The following is a 19,166-nucleotide window of genomic DNA, read 5'->3' as shown; positions in this document are numbered from 1 at the left end:
TGGGAGAACGTGCAAACTCCATGAACACAGTGCGGAGGTGGGATTCGAACCTGGAAGTGTGAGGCAAACGTGCGAACCACTAAGCCAGGGGTCCCCAAACTTTTCCAGGGCGAGACCCCCCAAATGGCATTAACATTTGACCGAAGCCCCCCTTTCGCAAGACGTCTTTAAAACACATTGAAAATACAGACTTCTGAATATATCCCCCCCGGGCGCCCCCTTGTGGCCCCCACTTTGAAAACCACTGCACTAAGCCACCATGCTCCCCGGAATATTTAAACGATAAATTAAATGTTTAACGTTTTCATTTAATGATATATGAGATGACAAGATTTGATGTTACAAAATGAAACACAACACGGTCTGACCTGTAGAGTGTATCTGTTCTTGAAGCAGTTGGTGACTAGCTCGCCCTTGGATAAATGGTAGAGCCATGTCAGTTTGCGCCCACTGTGTCTGCTGGCATAGAAAGCGGTGAATCTTTGGTAACTGCGCTCCAGCTGGAAATAAGATGGGGGGAAAAAGATTAAGAATCAGGTCACAAACACGACGTTCTACATGAAAAACTTCAGGATAAAGCTATAGCTGCATAGTTTTCGTTTCCATGGGAACTCATATCCTCATTCATTTCCCTTAGTCTGTATGTCCATATATGTACATGTATGTTATTATTTAGCCTAGTCAATAAGCATTTCCAGGCAGTGATAACACAGGACCGGACAGCACATTTGAGCTTACTCTCTTCTGGTGGACTAGCTAATGAATTTATCATTTGTTCACCCCTATTCAAATATAAGTCAATCTTTGCAGCTCTACTTTAAAGCACAGTTAAAACAAATGTACCTTTGTGATAGTCAATTTCCTGACTGTGTGTAAGAGTTGGAGAATTGTGCAGAGAATCTTACCTCTGAAGGCAACGCAAATGTGCATGACTGCTGGAAAGGCCAGGATCCTGAACTGAGGACCTGAATGCTAAAATCCACTGAGGGAAAGAGACACAAAGATACAGACATTTTAATTAATTAATTGATTGATTAATTAATTAATCAGTAGGTAGGTGAGTGAGTGAGTGAGTGAGTAAGTATATCTGTTCCTACACAAATGTGAGATGTATAGGAGTCTAGCAAAGCATGAGGAAATACACTTACAGTCTAAAGGCTCAGAGTTTGAAAGGTGCTTTTTAAACTGCTCGTTCAAGTCCTTACTGACACCGATGTCCTGGAACATGCGCTGCAGTTTGGAGGTGTACTCAAAACCACATGCTTGCTGCAGAGCAAAGATGGTCCAAGAACCACATTACATCAAAATAGTCAAGCTGTCAAAGTGTAGCGCAACAGCACTGGTTTTATGAAAATAGGAAGAATAAATAAGAATAACATGAATGCAAGCCAATCTCCATGAAAGAGCCATTTAATCTGATTAAATCTAGACAAACATAATCGTTCATGATCAAGAAGCATTTGTTTCAAGTCTGCTGTAATACAAACCTTTAATTTGGAGATCATACTGGCCTCGGCATCATCACTGGCACTGTTCTGGTGAACCAGCCTCTTAGCCAGCATCTTGGCATAGAATTTCTGGAAAACATCCTTATCTTCGATGTATTTGAAAACCACCATCTGTAAAAGAAAGCAGTCATTTGAAATGGGTTTTTAACATCAAAATAAACATCAGGATTGTCCCGCAAGTAGAGGTGCCAAAAATATGCCAAAAATAATCATAGTGAAAGGCATTTCTACGATGCAGGATATTTATCATGATATATAGGTTTGTTCATAGACCGCCAACTCTACAGTAGTGTTGAATTAGAGAAAAAAAAAAAACTTTGATGATTTATTTAATGTCAAAAAAATGAAAAAATACATTAAAAAAAAGAGTTATATTTTTAAAAAAAAAATCAATTTCATTTATTTAAAAAGAAAAAAATACATTGAAAAGGAGAGGAAAAATCTATCATTTTTTTTTTTTTTTTTTTACATTTAATTTATTTATTTACAATTTTAGAAGGTTAAGAACAAATTTTAGCATCAAACCAGGTGATTCCTGCCTGTAACCAATACAGATGTCATGGCACAAGATTTCAGAAAAGCATACTGTGACATAATTCATCACGGTATCAATAGTATATTGTCACATCACCCAGCCCTAGCTGCAAGACCCAAAAGACAGTTAGACAGGAGTGAGATGCCGTTTTTACAAAAAATATATACGATTATATTATATATAAAATTAAAAAATATATTATTAAACTCTTGTATGGGAGAATGGGCTGTCAGATATTAAGCTCACATTTAGTGAAACTGCATCAAAAGTATTACTTTAAATAAGAAAGTACCTAACCTTAGACAGATGTGCCACTTCGTTGTTCAACCATTCATGTTTTAGTGCATGTGACACTCACCACTTGGTTGAGTGTGTCCTCCAGCTCTGCCTCCTCAGGGTTCTTTGAGCTAAATATCAGAACATCAGTAACATTTGAAACGCCAGAGCGCATAAACGTATCACTACAAATTTATTCTCATCAAAGCAACAGATTCTTATCAAAGTCTTCCAGATGGAACTGCATCCAAGCGTTCTTAAAATGAAAATTTAACAGTGCTTTACAGCCCACTTTATAGAACATGCTGGAGGACAGATATTGTAAGGCAGAGGTTGCCAAACGTTTTACAATCAGGAACTCCTTCAACTGTAAATTAAATTCCATTTACTTCCCATCAGAACAGATTTATAAGATAAATATAATCCAACTATTCACATTTTAGGCCTGTTTTTTCCAAATGTGTGCAGTAGAACTTTGGGTATTAATGAATTATAAAATAGAATAACTTTGATAATAGTTGGGTTGTGATTTAAGTCACTGTAAGAAAATAAATAAATAAAATAAAGCACAGACCTCCCAGCTATGGTTCACGGACCCCTGGGGGTCCCTTATCACTATTTGAATGTTTCCCCACTTGGTAGCTCACTGCAGTAATTCTAATTAAATACGAATGCAGGCAAGTATTCACCTCTTCTTCAGTAAGGAGTCACAGTATCTGGCCAGCAGTTCTGGAGATTTGCTGGAGGACTGAGCCAGCTTTGTAATGGCGTTATTGTTGATGAATCTCCCACAGGCCTAAGGAAAGGAACACATTTAGACTTGAAACAAAGCGTTCGAAACCCATAAAGCCAAACTAAAACATGACAACATACAGAATACAAACCTTATCAAGAGCAGCCACAAAGCCTGCATCATTATTAAACGCTGACATCACCAACGCATTGTACTTCTTGTGCACATCCAATATAGTTTGTACGTACATTTTAGGATCCTGCAAGTAAAATAAAAGCATTTCAGTGACTTTTTATAATTGGAAACAAATGGCTTCCCTTTCACAAAAGGCAGGATGTTAGTGTTGGTGTGAGGAGGCTGTAATTAACGATGCCATTTCAGGAGGATGTGGTTTACAGTGCCTTGCAGTAATTTACAATATCCATCCGCACATGTTGTAGCATTACAGCCTAGAACTGAAATTGTTGCTCGTGTGGCTAATCCCATGTTTTCACTGACTTTCGGTGGACGGCCTCCTCTAGTCCTCCCGGTTGTGACATATTCTTTCTATTTTAGATAGAATGATGGACTTAATGGTGCTCTGAGAAATGTTCAAAGCCTGAGATATTAAAAAAAAATAATAATAAATAAATAAATAATAATTATTATTTAGTAATAATTTAATAACAATAATAATAATAATAATAATAATAATAATAATAATAATAATAAAGTAATAATTTTTTATTTTTACCCCGAAAACGCTTTGATTATGCTAAATACAGTAAAGTGATTGGCTTTTTGAAAACTGAGTACATTCTGGGTGAATCATTTTAGTATCCGAAGCGCAAGCTGTAAAGGATCATTCGCTGTAGTATTTGAAGCAGGAGGGGTAAAGCACAGCCCACTTCCGGAAAGGGGGCAGGGAGCAACAACTAATTTGCATTTAAAAGAGACACACGAAAGCAGTGGGTTTTTGCTTCCACCCAAAAAGGGGCATTTACAGCATGGTATAATAAATGATCCGTGGGGTATTTTGAACTGAAACGACACATTCTGGGGACACCTGAACAACTTAAATTACAATGCTCAAAATAGGTCTCCTTTAAAAATAAATAAATAAATAAAATAAAATAAATAAAAGAGTCACCACCATATTTAACCGTGGGCATGCGGTACTTTTCCATATGGCTACTTCTCTTTGTGCACCAAAACCACCTCTGGTGTTTATTTCTTAAACGCTCTATTTTGGTTTCATCTGACCATAGAACCCGAACCCATTTGAAGTTCCAGTAGTGTCTGGCAAACTGGAAACTCTTGAGTTTTTTTTTTTTTGGTACGAGAGTAGGGGATTTTTTTTTCTTGAAACCCTTCCAAACAACTCGTGGTGATGTAGGCGAGTTCGGATTGTAGCCTGCAGTTCTCCAGCTGTGATCCTCGTATAATTTTTGTCCACTCGAACCGTCCTCTTCACAGTGCGTTGAGACGATATAGACACGCGTCCAATTCCAGGTCGATTCATAACATTTCCAGTTGACTGGACCTTCGTAGTTATTGCCCTGATGGTGGAAATGGGCGTTTTCAATGCTTGTGCTATTTTCTTATAGACACTTCTCATTGTGTGAAGCTCAACAACCTTTTGCCGCACACCACAGCTATATTCCTCACTCTTACCCATCGTTATGAATGACTAGGGGGATTTGGCCTGTGTGTTACCTCATATTTATACCCCTGTGAAACAGGAGGTCATGGTTGAACAATTTCCTGTTCCTAGTCACCCAGTTGTACTAAAAAAAAAAAAATAAAATAACAATGGGAATATACTTAAAATATATTTTTCTCATTTGAATTCATCGGGTGCCAATAATTGTTGCACATCTATATTTACCAAAAAAAATTTTTTTTTTTTTTTATAAATCTGTGTTGTGTTTGCAATTGTTTGATATCCATGAGAGCAGAGTGCTTCAAAGCAACACCTGATGAATCAAAGATACAAATATTTTTATGCTGCCAGACACACCATGCCTCAGTCAATAGCAGAAATCATTCAAAAGCTTTTTTTTTTTTCTCCCCTGAGTCTGCTGTCTTACATTGAGAGCCGAGTCCCCGCACTTCTCAATGGCTGCCAGGCCTTGGTTGTGAATGTGGGTCTCCAAGAGTTTCTTCAGCTCCCCTAAACCGTCTGTGATGCGCGAGACAAGGTTGTACATTCGGCCCAGATCTGCAGTACAGGGGATAAAATATATATATATTTGTTAAATAGTTTTCAAAAATTGTTACATGAAGTACACAAAGTTTCAAGGGAAACGGGACATTCTGAATAAACATCCATCATCAGCTGTGCAAACAAAGTGCTTCTGAATGCACAAATACACTTCACTTTCACCACACGTACAAGCGTGTGCACAGCGGCTATGCGAGTGGCACTGTTCACACACTCGCTTGCGTATCTTATGTATATGTGGAAGATTAAAAGCCGTGTCCAGTAGATGGCACGTCAGATACAAAGGCCATCTGGTTCCTAAGTCGAACGTTTAGCTATTTCACACATAGCGATGTTAAACACACCGACAAGCTCCGTTTCTCTTTAAAACTTTCTGCCGTCGGCATGAAAACTCTGACCTTACATTTAAAATGATTTAGTAATCTAGAAAATCCAGAAGACTAGTACTCAAAAACAGATCTTCTGGTAGTTTAAGAGGTTCACTGTACATGTTCTGTAACAGGAAACCCATTAGAATAAGTACTCGGTCTAGAATAGTACATAGGAATGTGATTTGAGACACAATGTTAGTTTGTTTGTTCAGTTTGGGACTCGGTGTCACATGGTGCTCTACTGCCTCCACAAGATGCCGTGGCCATCTTACATACACAGTTAACAGCGAGTATAAATCAGCCTTAAGGCTGAAGAAGGTGAAACTCTAATGCATATGTTACATATTGCATGTAGATACAGGTTTAAAAAAAATCTGCATACCTATCTATTGGTATGTACAGTGCTATGAAAAAGTATTTGCCTTCTAAATATTCTTATATGATTTCTTCTGTTTCTCTCATACTAAATAGTTTTAGATCTTCAAATGAACTACTACATAAAACAAAGGCATCCTGAGTAAACACAATACAGTTTTTATTATTATTATTTTTTTACTGAAGCAAAAAAAAAAAAAAAAAAAGTTATCCACGCCCCATCACCCATGTGAAAAACTAACTGTCCCCTTAAACATAAAATCTGACCGTGCCACCTTCAGCAGCAATAACTGCAACCGAATGCTTCCGATGACTGGAGATCAGTCCTTCACAGCACTGTGGTGGACCTTTGGCCCACTCTTCTCTGCAGAACTGCTTTAGTTCAGCCACACTGGAGGGTTTTTGAGCAGGAACTGCCCGTTTAAGATCCTGCCACAGCATGTCAACTGGTTGAAGTCAGGACTTTGACTAGACCACTACAAAACTTTAATTCAGCTTTTTTTTTAAGCCAGAGGTGGATTTACTCCTATGCTTTGGATCATTGTCTTACTGCATAATCCAGTTGCGCTCGAGTTTCAACTTACGGATCGAGGACCGGATATTCTCCTGTAGCATTCTTTGGTAGAGAGCAGAATTCATGTTTCCCTCAATTATTGCAAGTTGCCCAGGTCGTGAAGCAGCAAAGCACCCCCACACCATCACACTTCCACCACCATGCTTGACCGTAGGCGTGATGATCTTTTTGAGGAATTCTGTGTCTGGTTTACACCAGATGTAACGGGACCGCTGTCTTCCAAACAGTCCCACATTTGAGTCCACAGAACATTCTCCCAAATGGTTTGAGGATCATCAGGGTATGTTTTTTGCAAAATTCAGATGAGCATTAAATGTTCTTCTGGGTTAGCAGTGGTTTTCACCTCGCCACTCTTCAATGTAAGCCATTTTCCCCCCCAGGGTCTCTTTGATAGTGGAGTCATGAACAGTGACCTTTATTAATGCAAGAGAGGCCTGCAGGTCCTTTAATGTTTAATGTTGTGACTTGCTGGATGAGTAGTCGCTGTGCTCTTGGAGGAAGGTTTCGGGAAGGTTCACTACAGTGCTGACTTTTTCCATTTGGCGATAATGGCTCTCACTCTGGTCCTTAGGAGTCCAAACGTTACAAACGTTACATTATTTCCAAAGGTTACAAACCTTTGAAATAGCTTTGTAACCCTTCCCAGACTGATGTATTTCAAATCTCCTTGAATTTCTCGTTGAATTTCTCGTTGAATTTCTTTCAACTTTGGCATAGTGTGTTACTGAGTAAGACCTTTTAACCAACTCCATGCTTTTGAAAAAGTGTTGATTCCAATGAACGGAGTTTGCGGTAATCACGCCTGGTTGCATCTAGCTGAACCCCATTGAATGCATTTTCATAGATTTGGGAAATTAGTAACTACATTTACATTTATTTACATATACATTTTCACACAGACCCCCAGCTGGTACTGGATAACTTTTTTGCTTCAATAAATATCATCATCATTCTACAATGTATTTTGTGTTTACTCAGGTTGGCTTTGTTTTTATCCTAGATTTTGTTTTAATTTCTGAAACAATTTAGCATGAGACGCAAAAACATGAGCAATCAGGATGGGGCAAATACATTTTCATAGCATCGTGGACTCTTCTTAAGACGTATCGACTTGTTGAGTAAAAAACAAACAAACATCGCTGTCACTAGAACCAAGGAAAAATATCTCGTTCAATTTAAGAAACTGTTCACCTTCATTCTTGTCAGCATCCAGAAGGTTCTGGAACTCTGTGTGGAAAATCTCCAGGTGTTTCTCTATGAGAACCTGTTCACACTTGCGAGCCAGCTCGTCTTGTGTGCTTTCATGAAGGTAAACCTGAACCCGCCGCTGCTCCTCCAACAACCGTGCTTCCGCCTGCATACATGCACACACCACATGATTCAATATGGAATACAATGTCTGAAATCCCCATCTCTCATATTTAAATACAAAACCAGCACATTCAGTGGTTTTCGTATTTTTATTTTCAACCCATATTCCGACTTTCATGACTTTAAAGTACATTTTAATGGGACACAGTTATGGCTTTCTCTGCATGCAAAAAAAAATAAAATTTTGCAGGACAGAAAGTAAATGGGCTCACACATGACGACTCAAATTCTGGTAGGGTCGCCGATAACCCACCTTTTTCATGTATTCAGTTACAGGGTTTTGTTGAAGGAACTCTGTGCTTTCCCTTGTGTAGAAGCGTTCTGTATCGGCCAAGAACTGGCTCTCAAAGTACTCTTTGTATACAGATAGTGTGGGTCCTTTAGCAAAGGCATCGTCCTCATTCAGGCCCAGTTCAACTGTGAGAGACAAACAGAAGTGTTATGCATTATATGACATGTGCTGGGAGTTACAGAGCTTTTGTTTAGGCATCATTTTAATGTGGATATTTAGTGATTACTGACTGGAATATTAGAAAGGAGGGCTACAATCTAATACCTCAATCAACAATGAAACTCAACAGTGAAACCTTTTGGGTTGAGTAATGCATTATATCATAAAATGTCATGGCTGCAATAATAAGACTGACGTAAGGTAAACTATAATACACACACTTAAAGGCTGGTAGGTGGCTGCATTCAGATTTTTTTAAGTGTTAAGTTTGTTATCTTATCGCATTACTGAGTTCATGCTGAAATCTCACATCTAGGCGGTGTTTGACTCGGTGTAATCATCTGACATGACCGTCACTGATAGGATGCATGAATTCACAGTCCAGGCTAGAGGGAAATCAGCCCCAGACTCACTTTTTCATAGCATTTTGTGTATTTTTCTTACAAACATTGGATGTACTTTTGCACTTGTCCAAAATAATCCACCGCAAGACATTTAAACAGCAAATAATCTGATCTGGATGCCCAAAATTACAACCCCGATTCCATGAAAGTTTGGACACGGTGTAAAATGTAAATGAAAACAATGCAATGATTTGCAAATCTCATAAACCCATATGTTATTCACAATAGAACATCGAAAACATATCAAATGTTTAAACTGAGGAAATGGACCATTTAAAGCAAAAAAAAAAAAAAGAGAGGTAATTTTGAATTGGATGACCGTAACAAGTCTCAAAAAAGTTGGGACAGGGGCAACAAAAGGCTGGAGGTTAATTGGCAACAGGTCAGTAACATGAGTGGGTGTAAAAAGAGTATCTTGGAGACGCGGAGTCTTTCAGACCTAAAGATGGGCAGAAGTTCACCAATCTGCGAAAAACTGCATCTACAATTCGTGGAACAATTTCAGAATAAATGTTCCTCAAATAAACTTGCAAAGACTATGAATATCTCATCATCTACGGTACATATCATCATAAAAAGATTACGAGAATCTGGAGAAATCTCTGTGCGCAAGGGACGAGGGTGAAAATCAATACTGCATGTCTGTGATCTTTGGGCCCTCTGGTGGCACTGCATTAAAAACACAGTTTGCTGTGCCATCTACAAATGCTGGTTAAAGCTCCATCATGCAAAGAGGAAGCCATATGTGAACGTGATCCAGAAATGCCGCAGTCTTCCCTGGGCCAAAGCTCATTTAATATGGACCGGAATTGGAGTTGTATGTCTTTTTAGCTTCGAAATACAGGTGGGCTTAGCACTGCTAGCCCAATTATACCAGATTTCTTTAATAATGTGTCTTATGTCTTTCTGAAAATGGTAACTGCATTTGCATATGCATTAATTATGGAATGCATCCCTTCAATTACATAAGTATTAAGTCTTTTCTTTTGGAGAAATAGTAAAAACCTCTCAAGCTGAAACCCACCATAGGACTGTACAACTCCACTGATCAGCCTGGTGTTAATAGTCTCGCCGTTTCTTTCTCTCTCAATGAGTTTCAAGACGGCATTCGTCACCTGGTGTGAGCAGAGGTGGTATATGAGAAAACAAACTGCACTTTAAAGATATCAATATATAAATAAAACAGCAATGTATTAAAAGAAGTCTACAAAGATGGCCCACCTGCTTATTTAGAGGTCTGAATAAACACTCTCTCCATGTCACCAAGGCAAGCTGGAGAAGGAAATTAAAAAAAAGACTGATTTATGAAAGGAAAAAAAAGTCAGTGATATCCATGAGAGCAGTGTGATGACAACGTCCTTGGGATATTTTAATAAATTTCTTAGCTACACGAGTCCTACTTTCAGCTACGGAATAAAATACACTTGCTTTCACCCACACACCGGCAACACGCATAAATGACAGATACCAAAAAGTGTGTTTTAAAGGAGTACAGAAACGGTACAAAAGCAGCAAGAAATATTTAAACAAAAAGAACATGGTCCTATGTATAAACTGTATATTTTTCTTGCCACAAGTGACAACCCGGGCATGACCTCTGCAGCTTGCTGCCTTTTGACGTGAAGGCAAGGCGTGCCAGTTAAAGCTGTAGTAGACAAATGAACATCTTACCGAATAGATTTCATAAATTCCTTTCCGCCCTTCATCACACTCCCGGCGTACCCAGTGTCTGTTGAGGTAGGCGCAAATCCCATTTAACACTTTACTGGAAAAGCGGTAGTCCTCCCACTGCTGTGTGTAAAATTTCAGAACGCTCTCGTCCATCAGATCTTCCCCATCCTACCACACACACACACAGAAACACACATGGCACCAAAAGAGCATGGAGATGAGGCACTAAGCATGTAAATCCTTTAACAAAAATATTCTGCTCACAACTTCACAAAGTCTTTTCATTTGATTTAAAAAAACAAAAACAAAATACATTAATAAGAAATAACAGTGGTGGAAAGCTCTTTCAGTGCTTGGGGCTACGGGGATGGCATGAACAGCACCTTTCTTCTTCACACACACAAACACTATTTTTTAATAGCATTATCCTGTATAACGTCCTCTCCGCAACATAAGTATGATGGCATGCTTAGTCCAGTGTTTTTGTTGTTCTGATGAGAAACAATAATAATAAAAAAAATGTGTAGCCTACAGCCTACTATATGATTTACACCAATCAGCCATAACAATAAAACCACAGAGAGCCGACGTGAATAACACCGATTATCTCCTTACACCGGCACCTGTCAAGGGGTGGGATATATTAGCCACCAAGTGAACAGTCAATTCTTGAAGTTGAGGTGTTGGAAGCAGGAAAAATTGGCAAGCGTAAGGATCTTAGCAATTTTGACAAGGGCCAAGTTTTCCGCAACAAACCTTCGGAGGTCTTGTGGAGTCCACGCCTCGACGGGTCATAGCAACACAAGGGGGACCTACACTATTAGGCAGGTGGATTTAATGCTATGGCTGATCATTATATACATACAAAGTTTGTTTAAAATGTATTTAGGTTTGATTTATGTTACATCAAGTTTATTGGCTAACTGTATTAGCTATGTACACTCACCAGAGGCACCTACTCTCTGCTACTTCCTTCCAAGCTATATTTTAATTTATAATGTCTCTATACACATTTAACGAAAGGTCTTATATGACAGGATAAGATGAAAGCATATTTATAATGGTGGTCCACACAGGATTAGGACTGGTACATGGAATCATCTGAGCCAGCGGTTTGGATACTTTATTGCATCATCCTATTCGCATAGAATAGAGAAAATCTTCAAATCTCGCTTGCCATTGTCATTGAAATCGTAGCTGCATGTCATGCATGGCGTTCGACAACGAATAGTCATCTGTCGCTTTGTCCGTCGTTATTGTGAACACGGGGTTAAGACTAATACTGTACCTTCAGAAGATTTGTTAAATAGCTCTTGAGAAAGTCCTTAAGTCTCTTGTAAAGTTCAAGCCCGACAAACTGTGCTCCCCCTGGAGTGGGAGACTTCTTGGAGGGTTTGGTGGGGGGAATGCCTGCACCCCTCGCCTGGTTTGACTGATGGACACTGGTACAGTAATTGTAAACATGTCTGGCGACTAGGTCAAGGAAGTCACAGAGAAGATGGTCAAAAGATTTTCAAACTTTTCTTGAAACGCCATCAAGCGTAGGACTCCCTAACCTGCGTACATTTTCAACAACTGAATACAGTACAATAGAACATGGATACGATTCAGTGTGGTTCAGTGTTGCGTTTTGAGGAGTGGGAGGACGGAGAGAGGCGTAGAGGTCATTCCCTATTCACTGGTTATGCCACCTACTGTACCCATACAAAAAGAGGACTTTCTAAACAAGTCTTGAATTGTCCGTGAATATGACAGCTGAAGCTGTAATCTGATACCAAAATCAGTACAGGAAGCAGTGCCTTTATACTGCGGTCATACTTATTGTCTGTAAATCTGCTGTATTTGTACTTCTCTCAGTTGCAGAACCTGTGAGGCCTGTCAACATGCTGCTATATAGACTGAGCAGTTAAGGGAAGGTTTATGAATTTCCAGCTACAGCAAGTGATTATGGTATTCCTGGTATGTGTGGGTTTTAATTGACTCCCAAGGCTCAGATCTGCCAGTGTGTTCAAGGGCTGTATTCACTGTAAAAAAATTAAAATATTGTACTGTTTGCATGATTTTGTGACAATCGGTACTTAATCTCGAACAGCACGAATATAATAACAGCACTGTATTGTACTCGGAGTCTGGACATGTAAGAGTTTATGTTAAAATACAAGAAGAGTGTGCCCGCAGATACTGCTGTTGTCAACATGAGAGATTCCTGGAATACACACCGTGACAACAGCAGTATTTAAGGGCACTCCCTCACAGTGACAACTGACACATCATTTCACAACATGTGATGTGGTATGCGTAATGTTATGACAATTCATGACATGAAGTGAACTTCCTTCGTTGAAACTCATTCAGGATACGTGTAGAGCGCCATGTAGCGGGACTTGGCCATGCTCTGTCGCGTATACACCTGTTGAATCCCTGCCCGCAGGTCATCCCAGATCTGGTCCAGCCCAATGTGTTTGAGCCCGTGCGGGTTCTGGTTACTGTTGGACGACATTGTCTCGTCACTGGCCTGCTTCTCTTGTCTCCTTTCTGCCTTCCACTTAGAAAATGTCAGTGCTTCACAAACACTCCATGGTGGACTGTCCAGATACGTGTGCCGAGTTCACCAACCTCACCAGGTGACCTACAGAGAAAGAGACAACAAACGGTTAAAAACCTTCAAACAAAATAATTCGGATTAGATGTAGGACGCTGAAATTAAACAGCCGTACTACTAGCACGATCCTTTAGAAAATGATTTATAACGTGAATCATGATAAATTATGACGACAGGCATTGACATTGCCCAATCGCTGTTCCACTCAGTGCACAAGTTCCAGATCTCAGTAAACGTACTCCTCGTGTATTGCTACATCTTTCCGAAAATAGATTCATGTGCACAATTTCAGGAACGTCACTGTTTCTATGCTGTCCTATGATACAGTGTGAACCTTCATGTTTAGTCTTCCAAGTAAATAAGAACAGCTGGGGTTTTAGCCACTATGCTTGGTGACTATTAATAGCTTCATCTACACTTCTCATGTTTACAGGCAGCTGACAGAAGCTGCAATAAAGTCACCCCCTGGTGACTGTAAACCTGGATAAATGAACGTTAAAACTTTTATACAGGAAAAAAAGGGAACTGGGAAAAAAAAAACAATAGCATCAATATACATACTATGGATTTATCTAAAATATCTACCAGGGCTGTATTCAAGAGCACCAAAATCGAGTCAAGACCGAAGGTTAAGGGAGGGTCGAGCACAAGGCAAGATAGAGTCCAAATGAAAGCAATACCGAGTCAAGATTGAAACTAAAAACTATCAAATCTTTTTTTTTTTTTTTTTTGAGGATTTCAATTTCATATATTATAAATCAATTTACACATTCTTTCGAGAATTCTGTATAATCATTAAGGGCAATAGATATAGGCATATAATTGTGTTACCACTAGTAGTTTTATTGGGCACAAGCAAGTGACTGATATTTGTTCAAGAAAAAATGTGGCTCTAGTGACAAAAAAAAAAAAAAAAAAAAAAAGTGTTGAAATTCCAAATCTGTTTAATAGAAATAAATATAACATTTTATATTTTACTGCATTTCATTTTTTCTCAAAGCCATTGATAGAAAATCTTTATCAATCACTGTCAGCAACTGTTCTCAATTAATTAGCCTTCTCCACTAGCTGGCCTCCTTCGTGCAGTCGTGTATTGCGCCAATGATTAGGATCGATTATGTTTTCTAATAGAAAGAATTACTTCTTGGCAAATTTTGTGCGAGTGAAAAAAGACAACACAAACAATTTTTACAGGCTCCTCAATGCGACCAAGTGCATATTTAGTAAGACTAATGACACCAAATACCGAGTACAAATGGCAGTAAGTCCAAGTCATTTTTAAATTAGCTGATTCTACACTCTAAATCAGGGGGTGTCTAATCTTATCCGGAAAGGGCCGGTGTGGGTGCAGGTTTTCATTCCAACCAATCAGGAGGCACACCTGATTCCACCTGTTTAATCAGTTGATCTTGCCTTTCAATAGACTCCGGTGTGGATTCTGCTCGGTTGGAATGAAAACCCGCACCCACACCGGCCCTTTTCCGGATAAGACTGCCCACCCCTGCTCTAGATGGGATGACAGTTCATCGTAGGGTACCATGCACAAACACATTCACACCAAGGGGCAATTCATCTTAGCCACCCATGTTTTTGGGAGGTGAGAGGAAAACTGAGAACCTGGAGGAAACCCATGTGTACATGAGAAGAACACGCACAGACATTCCACACAGTCAGTAACCCCATCTTAGAATCAAACTCACGACCCTGTAGCTGTGAAGGTTAGGGTAAGGTTAATTCTTATTATATATTCATTAAAATATTTTGGAATTGTATGGGCATTCCATCTTCATACTCGGTTTTTGCTCGCTAGATTGTATCCTTTCAGCACAAAATATGACCAAGACAAACAAAAAAAACAAAAAAAACAAAAAAAGGTGAATACGACCAAAGAACGTTATGCTTTTAACCGCCTTTTTGCTATTTTGCATATTATGAATACGTTATTCTCCAATAACCGCACATCCCAAAGTGTTTTATTTCTTACACACTGCAAAATTCTGTCATTTTATTTGCTAAAGAAAGGCATGACATACTTTTTAAAAGCCATTTATGTCTATGGAACATGTTAGTCCTTATCACTTACATCATAGCAATAAACAGTCATTCCTTCATCAGCCTCTCTTTTTCTCTCACTTGAAGTTAACCAGACAAATTTCTCAGCTTGTTACAAAGAAATCATAACGTCCTCTGTCCTGAAGACTATTCCATGGTGTAAACTACATTCTGACTGTTGAAAAGCGCTACACCTGAGACACCTTCCATAAATGTTCAATAAACTTCTCCTTACTGAAAGGTTCACCATATCAACAATTGTGTGTTTCTTCGTTAAATAACATTTTTTTTTAGAACAAGTTCATTAATATAAACCTTTTACAAAATTACAGCCAGCACTACTGTCCGATCTGCAGTCATAGACAACTAAATCAACACCTTCTGACCAATGTGAATTGAGAGAATTCAGCAGCACTGCAGTATAATATAAAATAGGCTGTTTGTGCTTTTTTTAAATTATTATTTATTTATTTTATGGTATGTAAAATACATTCGTGAATGAAAGCAGTATTTTACTCATCACCTTACAACCTCCAGACAACTTCTCCCACTTTCACAGGTCCTGTAAAGTGATGAGGAACATACACTGGTACGTAATCTGGTTATATATATATAGCTCCAGATTCAAGATTAATAACAACTGTCTGGTGGAAAAGTGCTGCAAGTGACACATATTGTCATTCATGGGCGCACACCTGTGGGGTAGACTGGGGTCAGTGAGTTTCAGACCTGTGAGTCTAATCCATCAGGCATTTCACTCCACCACTTCCTGCCTAAAGGCCTGAATTCACCTCTGATTGATAAACAGAAACAGCTTCAAGTCACCATTTACCTGTACACTTTATAATAGATAACAAGGCTTCACTATTCATTATAGCCCTAATGCTGATATGAACACTTCTTTCAACAAAATTCATTTAAAACTAGGGGGGAAAAAAAGAGAAAAAAAACCCCTTCAACTAAGTTAGCTAGGATAGGAAGATATTGAGTTAAGGTGGGCTTCATTTCGAAATTAGCCACATTTTTGGCTAACCTTTGACAAGGTTTACGCTGTAAATCTTTAAGTATGTTATTATCTTCGTGAAACGAATTCGGTTAAACAGTACTATCAACAACCTTAGCTTTTAAATCTCCATTATTATTATTATTTATTTCACTCGTCTTCCGGGAAATCGTTTGTGGTAGTATGATTGGCTACTACTCACAAGTCGTGCTCCCATTGGACACTGTCACTGCGTTTATAAGGTTGATTCAGTAGCCAATCATATTACAGGAGGCGGGATTTTTTTTTTTTTTTAAGGAAAATATCACTAAAATATCCCACCTCATATTAAGCCTTTAACGTTATTATATCGTTATGTGGTTGACAGATAGGGTCAATGCGCCACATTTTCAGTAAAGCCAATACGACCTGTTCACAAGAAGAAGAAAAAAGTGAACAAAATAAACTTGTCTCACTTGCCTACATTATGAGCTAGCTAAAACCTTAGCTTGCTAACCATCAAATTACCCTCTCTTGAACGAACCACTCACATCAGATGTCCAAATAATTAATAACACGTCCAACAGGATCACCAATATGAACGTTTTATTAGAAAACGCAATAAAAAAACAAACAAACAATATAATAGCTAAGTTTACGTGTAGCTACTAGACACAAATAGGTCGGTAGACACGCTAAGCTAACTAATACGTAGTTCGTGAGAATGTCGCTAAAATGGCCTCATATTCAATGCGTCAGCGCAAAGCTAGACTGCCGAAAAAGCGATATTTATCAAAAGTGACCAACTATTGATAAAATATGATCCATTTTGTGGACTGACAATTTAACAGGACCTTTAAAAATGGTCAAACTTACCATTGTCCACGCAGCTCAACTAGCTCCACTTAGATCTTCTACCGCCCTTTAGCTTCACTGAGGCAGCAAGCTGAGCTCAGAAACACACACTCGCACACACTCACTCCCCTAGTGTTCATGTCCTCAAAACTGGCAATATTAACACTACACATAAAAGTGTTACAGAATATAACAGAGTAATTCTGAAAATCGTCCACACCTGTGAATTTAGGACCTAGCAACCTGTTTTAGGTTTTATATGAAGGAGAGACAGAGTGAGAGAAATAGTTTGCATCTCCCATGGTTTCTCAGTTTTTAAAAAAAGAAAATGTATTTCTATTGTACAATTTACCTGCAAAGACAAACAAACAAACAAACAAACAAAAAAACACCTGGAATAAAGTTGGTTTGAAGTTGGAGGTTCGATATTCTCGGAGATGCTGAAATTAAGGGACCGTCTCTAAAGTGACACACGACATTGTTAAACACGATTCTGACTTCAATAGCATTCGAAGGTTATGACTTACAGTCCTATAACCCAGTGTAAAGTGTTCATCTAGGTGTCAGGTATAATACACACCTTTTTAGATTTTTTGATATTTAACTAAATAAACTATTAAATCATATGTAAATATTGGCATGTATTTCACTACTACATGGGCTCATACACAAAATATACCATGATTTAAAGCTCAATGGCATTTGAAGGGAATGATGTACAGTCACACATCCGATTGTAAAGTGTTCATCTAGGTGTCAGGTATGATGCACACCTTTTAGATTTTTGACAAAATAAGCGATTAAATCATACGTAAATATTGCCATGTATTTCACTACTATTTTTGGGTTAACCGGTGTTATCTTTCTCTCCAGGAGCCAGTGGGTCTTGGTGTGGGACAAGGGAGGCTACCTGCATTTATTCGGTGGTGTGTGCCTCACAGCGTGCTCAGTGTGCCAACACAATAACTTCCTTATGGTGTAGGTAGTGTTTGATTTTGGTGTGACATGAGGTGGGTTTGGATGACCTCCCGAGCTGTAGCTGGCCTGCCTTGTTCCTGTCAAGCCTGGGCCTGGAGAAGTGCTTAGTTTTAAAATCCTTATTGTGCTTATTGTGCACAGCTTCTAGAATGACTTTCTATCCTGTAGTATTAATATTTCCCTTGACTGGAATTAAAGAAGGCCACACCTGTTCCAGCATGACAATGCCCATGTACACAAAGCTAGCTCCATGTAGACATGGTTTACCAAGGGTGAACTCGAGTGTCCTGCACAGAGCCCCGACTTCAGCCCCACTGAACATCTTTGGCGTAAACTGGAACGCCACCAGAGATTTCAGTGCTCAATCTCTTGTGCTCTTGTGGCTGAATGGGCACAAATTCCCAAAGCCACATACCACAATCTAGTGAAAAGCCTTCAGAGACGAGTGGAGGCTGTTATACAGTAGGAGCAAAGGGGGAACAACTCAATATTAATGCCCCTGGTTTTGGAACGGGATGTTCAATACTTAGGCGTCCACATACTTTTGGTCATATGGTCTATATGATTTGAAGCTGATCAAGCAAGGTTCACATTACTTCTTTACGAGTCTTCTTATATGAACATTTTGCATTTTGATAAGCTTCCAGCTTATCGATCTGCTATTTGGCAACCAGAAATATAACCCCATTGTAATTAATAGTTAAATTGCCATGTTTTTAATGTCAATAACAGCAGAAATGAACATTAAAGAACTCCACATAGTGCTTAAAGTAACTTTGTGATTCACCAATGTGGTGTTCATAATATTTAATTCCAGGTAGAGTTAAAAACATACTGTTTATCAACTCTGACAAGTGTAGGTTTAGGTAAGTATTTAGGTATCACTTTTATGGTATCAAATAAGCAATGCATATGGGGTTGATAAGCTTATACTCATTCAGTGTTGGTGTAACACTTGTGCATATTTTTTGATTGCAAATTAGCTGTGTACACAATCTTGAGCTGTCATAGGAATGTTTTTGCAAACTAAGTGGAGATTCATGAACACCACATTTCTTGTGTAAATGCCAATACAATCCATGTACACATTCTTTTGTATCCAGCTTGATAAATGAGGCTGATTGAGTGTGCTGAATATCATGATCGTAAGCACAATCCTAGCTCTAATGTCACTGTTTTCTGCACATGTAACCCATCTCAATAATTCACATCCAAACCAACCCGA

At 38.8% G+C, this 19,166-nt stretch overlaps 1 protein-coding gene across 2 annotated transcripts in view; it reads right to left on the bottom strand.

Annotated features, from left to right (window-relative positions):
* cul1b (cullin 1b) overlaps window positions 1-17,373 on the bottom strand; it is a 22,069-nt gene extending 4,696 nt beyond the window's left edge. Inside the window, exons 1-16 of one of the 2 annotated variants that reach the window (XM_017453354.3) lie at window positions 17,356-17,373; window positions 12,833-13,101; window positions 11,761-11,938; window positions 10,473-10,640; window positions 10,023-10,073; window positions 9,826-9,916; window positions 8,200-8,363; window positions 7,767-7,929; window positions 5,122-5,252; window positions 3,204-3,311; window positions 3,009-3,115; window positions 2,402-2,450; window positions 1,488-1,619; window positions 1,149-1,266; window positions 906-982; window positions 369-500 (exon numbers count right to left, since the gene is read on the bottom strand). In XM_017453354.3, coding sequence (XP_017308843.1) covers window positions 369-500; window positions 906-982; window positions 1,149-1,266; window positions 1,488-1,619; window positions 2,402-2,450; window positions 3,009-3,115; window positions 3,204-3,311; window positions 5,122-5,252; window positions 7,767-7,929; window positions 8,200-8,363; window positions 9,826-9,916; window positions 10,023-10,073; window positions 10,473-10,640; window positions 11,761-11,938; window positions 12,833-12,972 — 1,809 coding nt within the window. In that variant the 5' untranslated portion in view covers window positions 12,973-13,101; window positions 17,356-17,373. Of the gene's footprint in view, window positions 1-368; window positions 501-905; window positions 983-1,148; window positions 1,267-1,487; window positions 1,620-2,401; window positions 2,451-3,008; window positions 3,116-3,203; window positions 3,312-5,121; window positions 5,253-7,766; window positions 7,930-8,199; window positions 8,364-9,825; window positions 9,917-10,022; window positions 10,074-10,472; window positions 10,641-11,760; window positions 11,939-12,832; window positions 13,102-16,984; window positions 17,192-17,355 lie in introns of those variants that run through there. The other variant, XM_017453353.3, reaches the window with a different exon arrangement.
* Window positions 17,374-19,166: the final 1,793 nt, after the last annotated feature.

This window comes from Ictalurus punctatus, chromosome 23 (genome assembly GCF_001660625.3).
Source record: "Ictalurus punctatus breed USDA103 chromosome 23, Coco_2.0, whole genome shotgun sequence".
NCBI lineage: Eukaryota > Metazoa > Chordata > Actinopteri > Siluriformes > Ictaluridae > Ictalurus > Ictalurus punctatus.
This window is presented reverse-complemented; position numbering and strand designations above follow the sequence as displayed.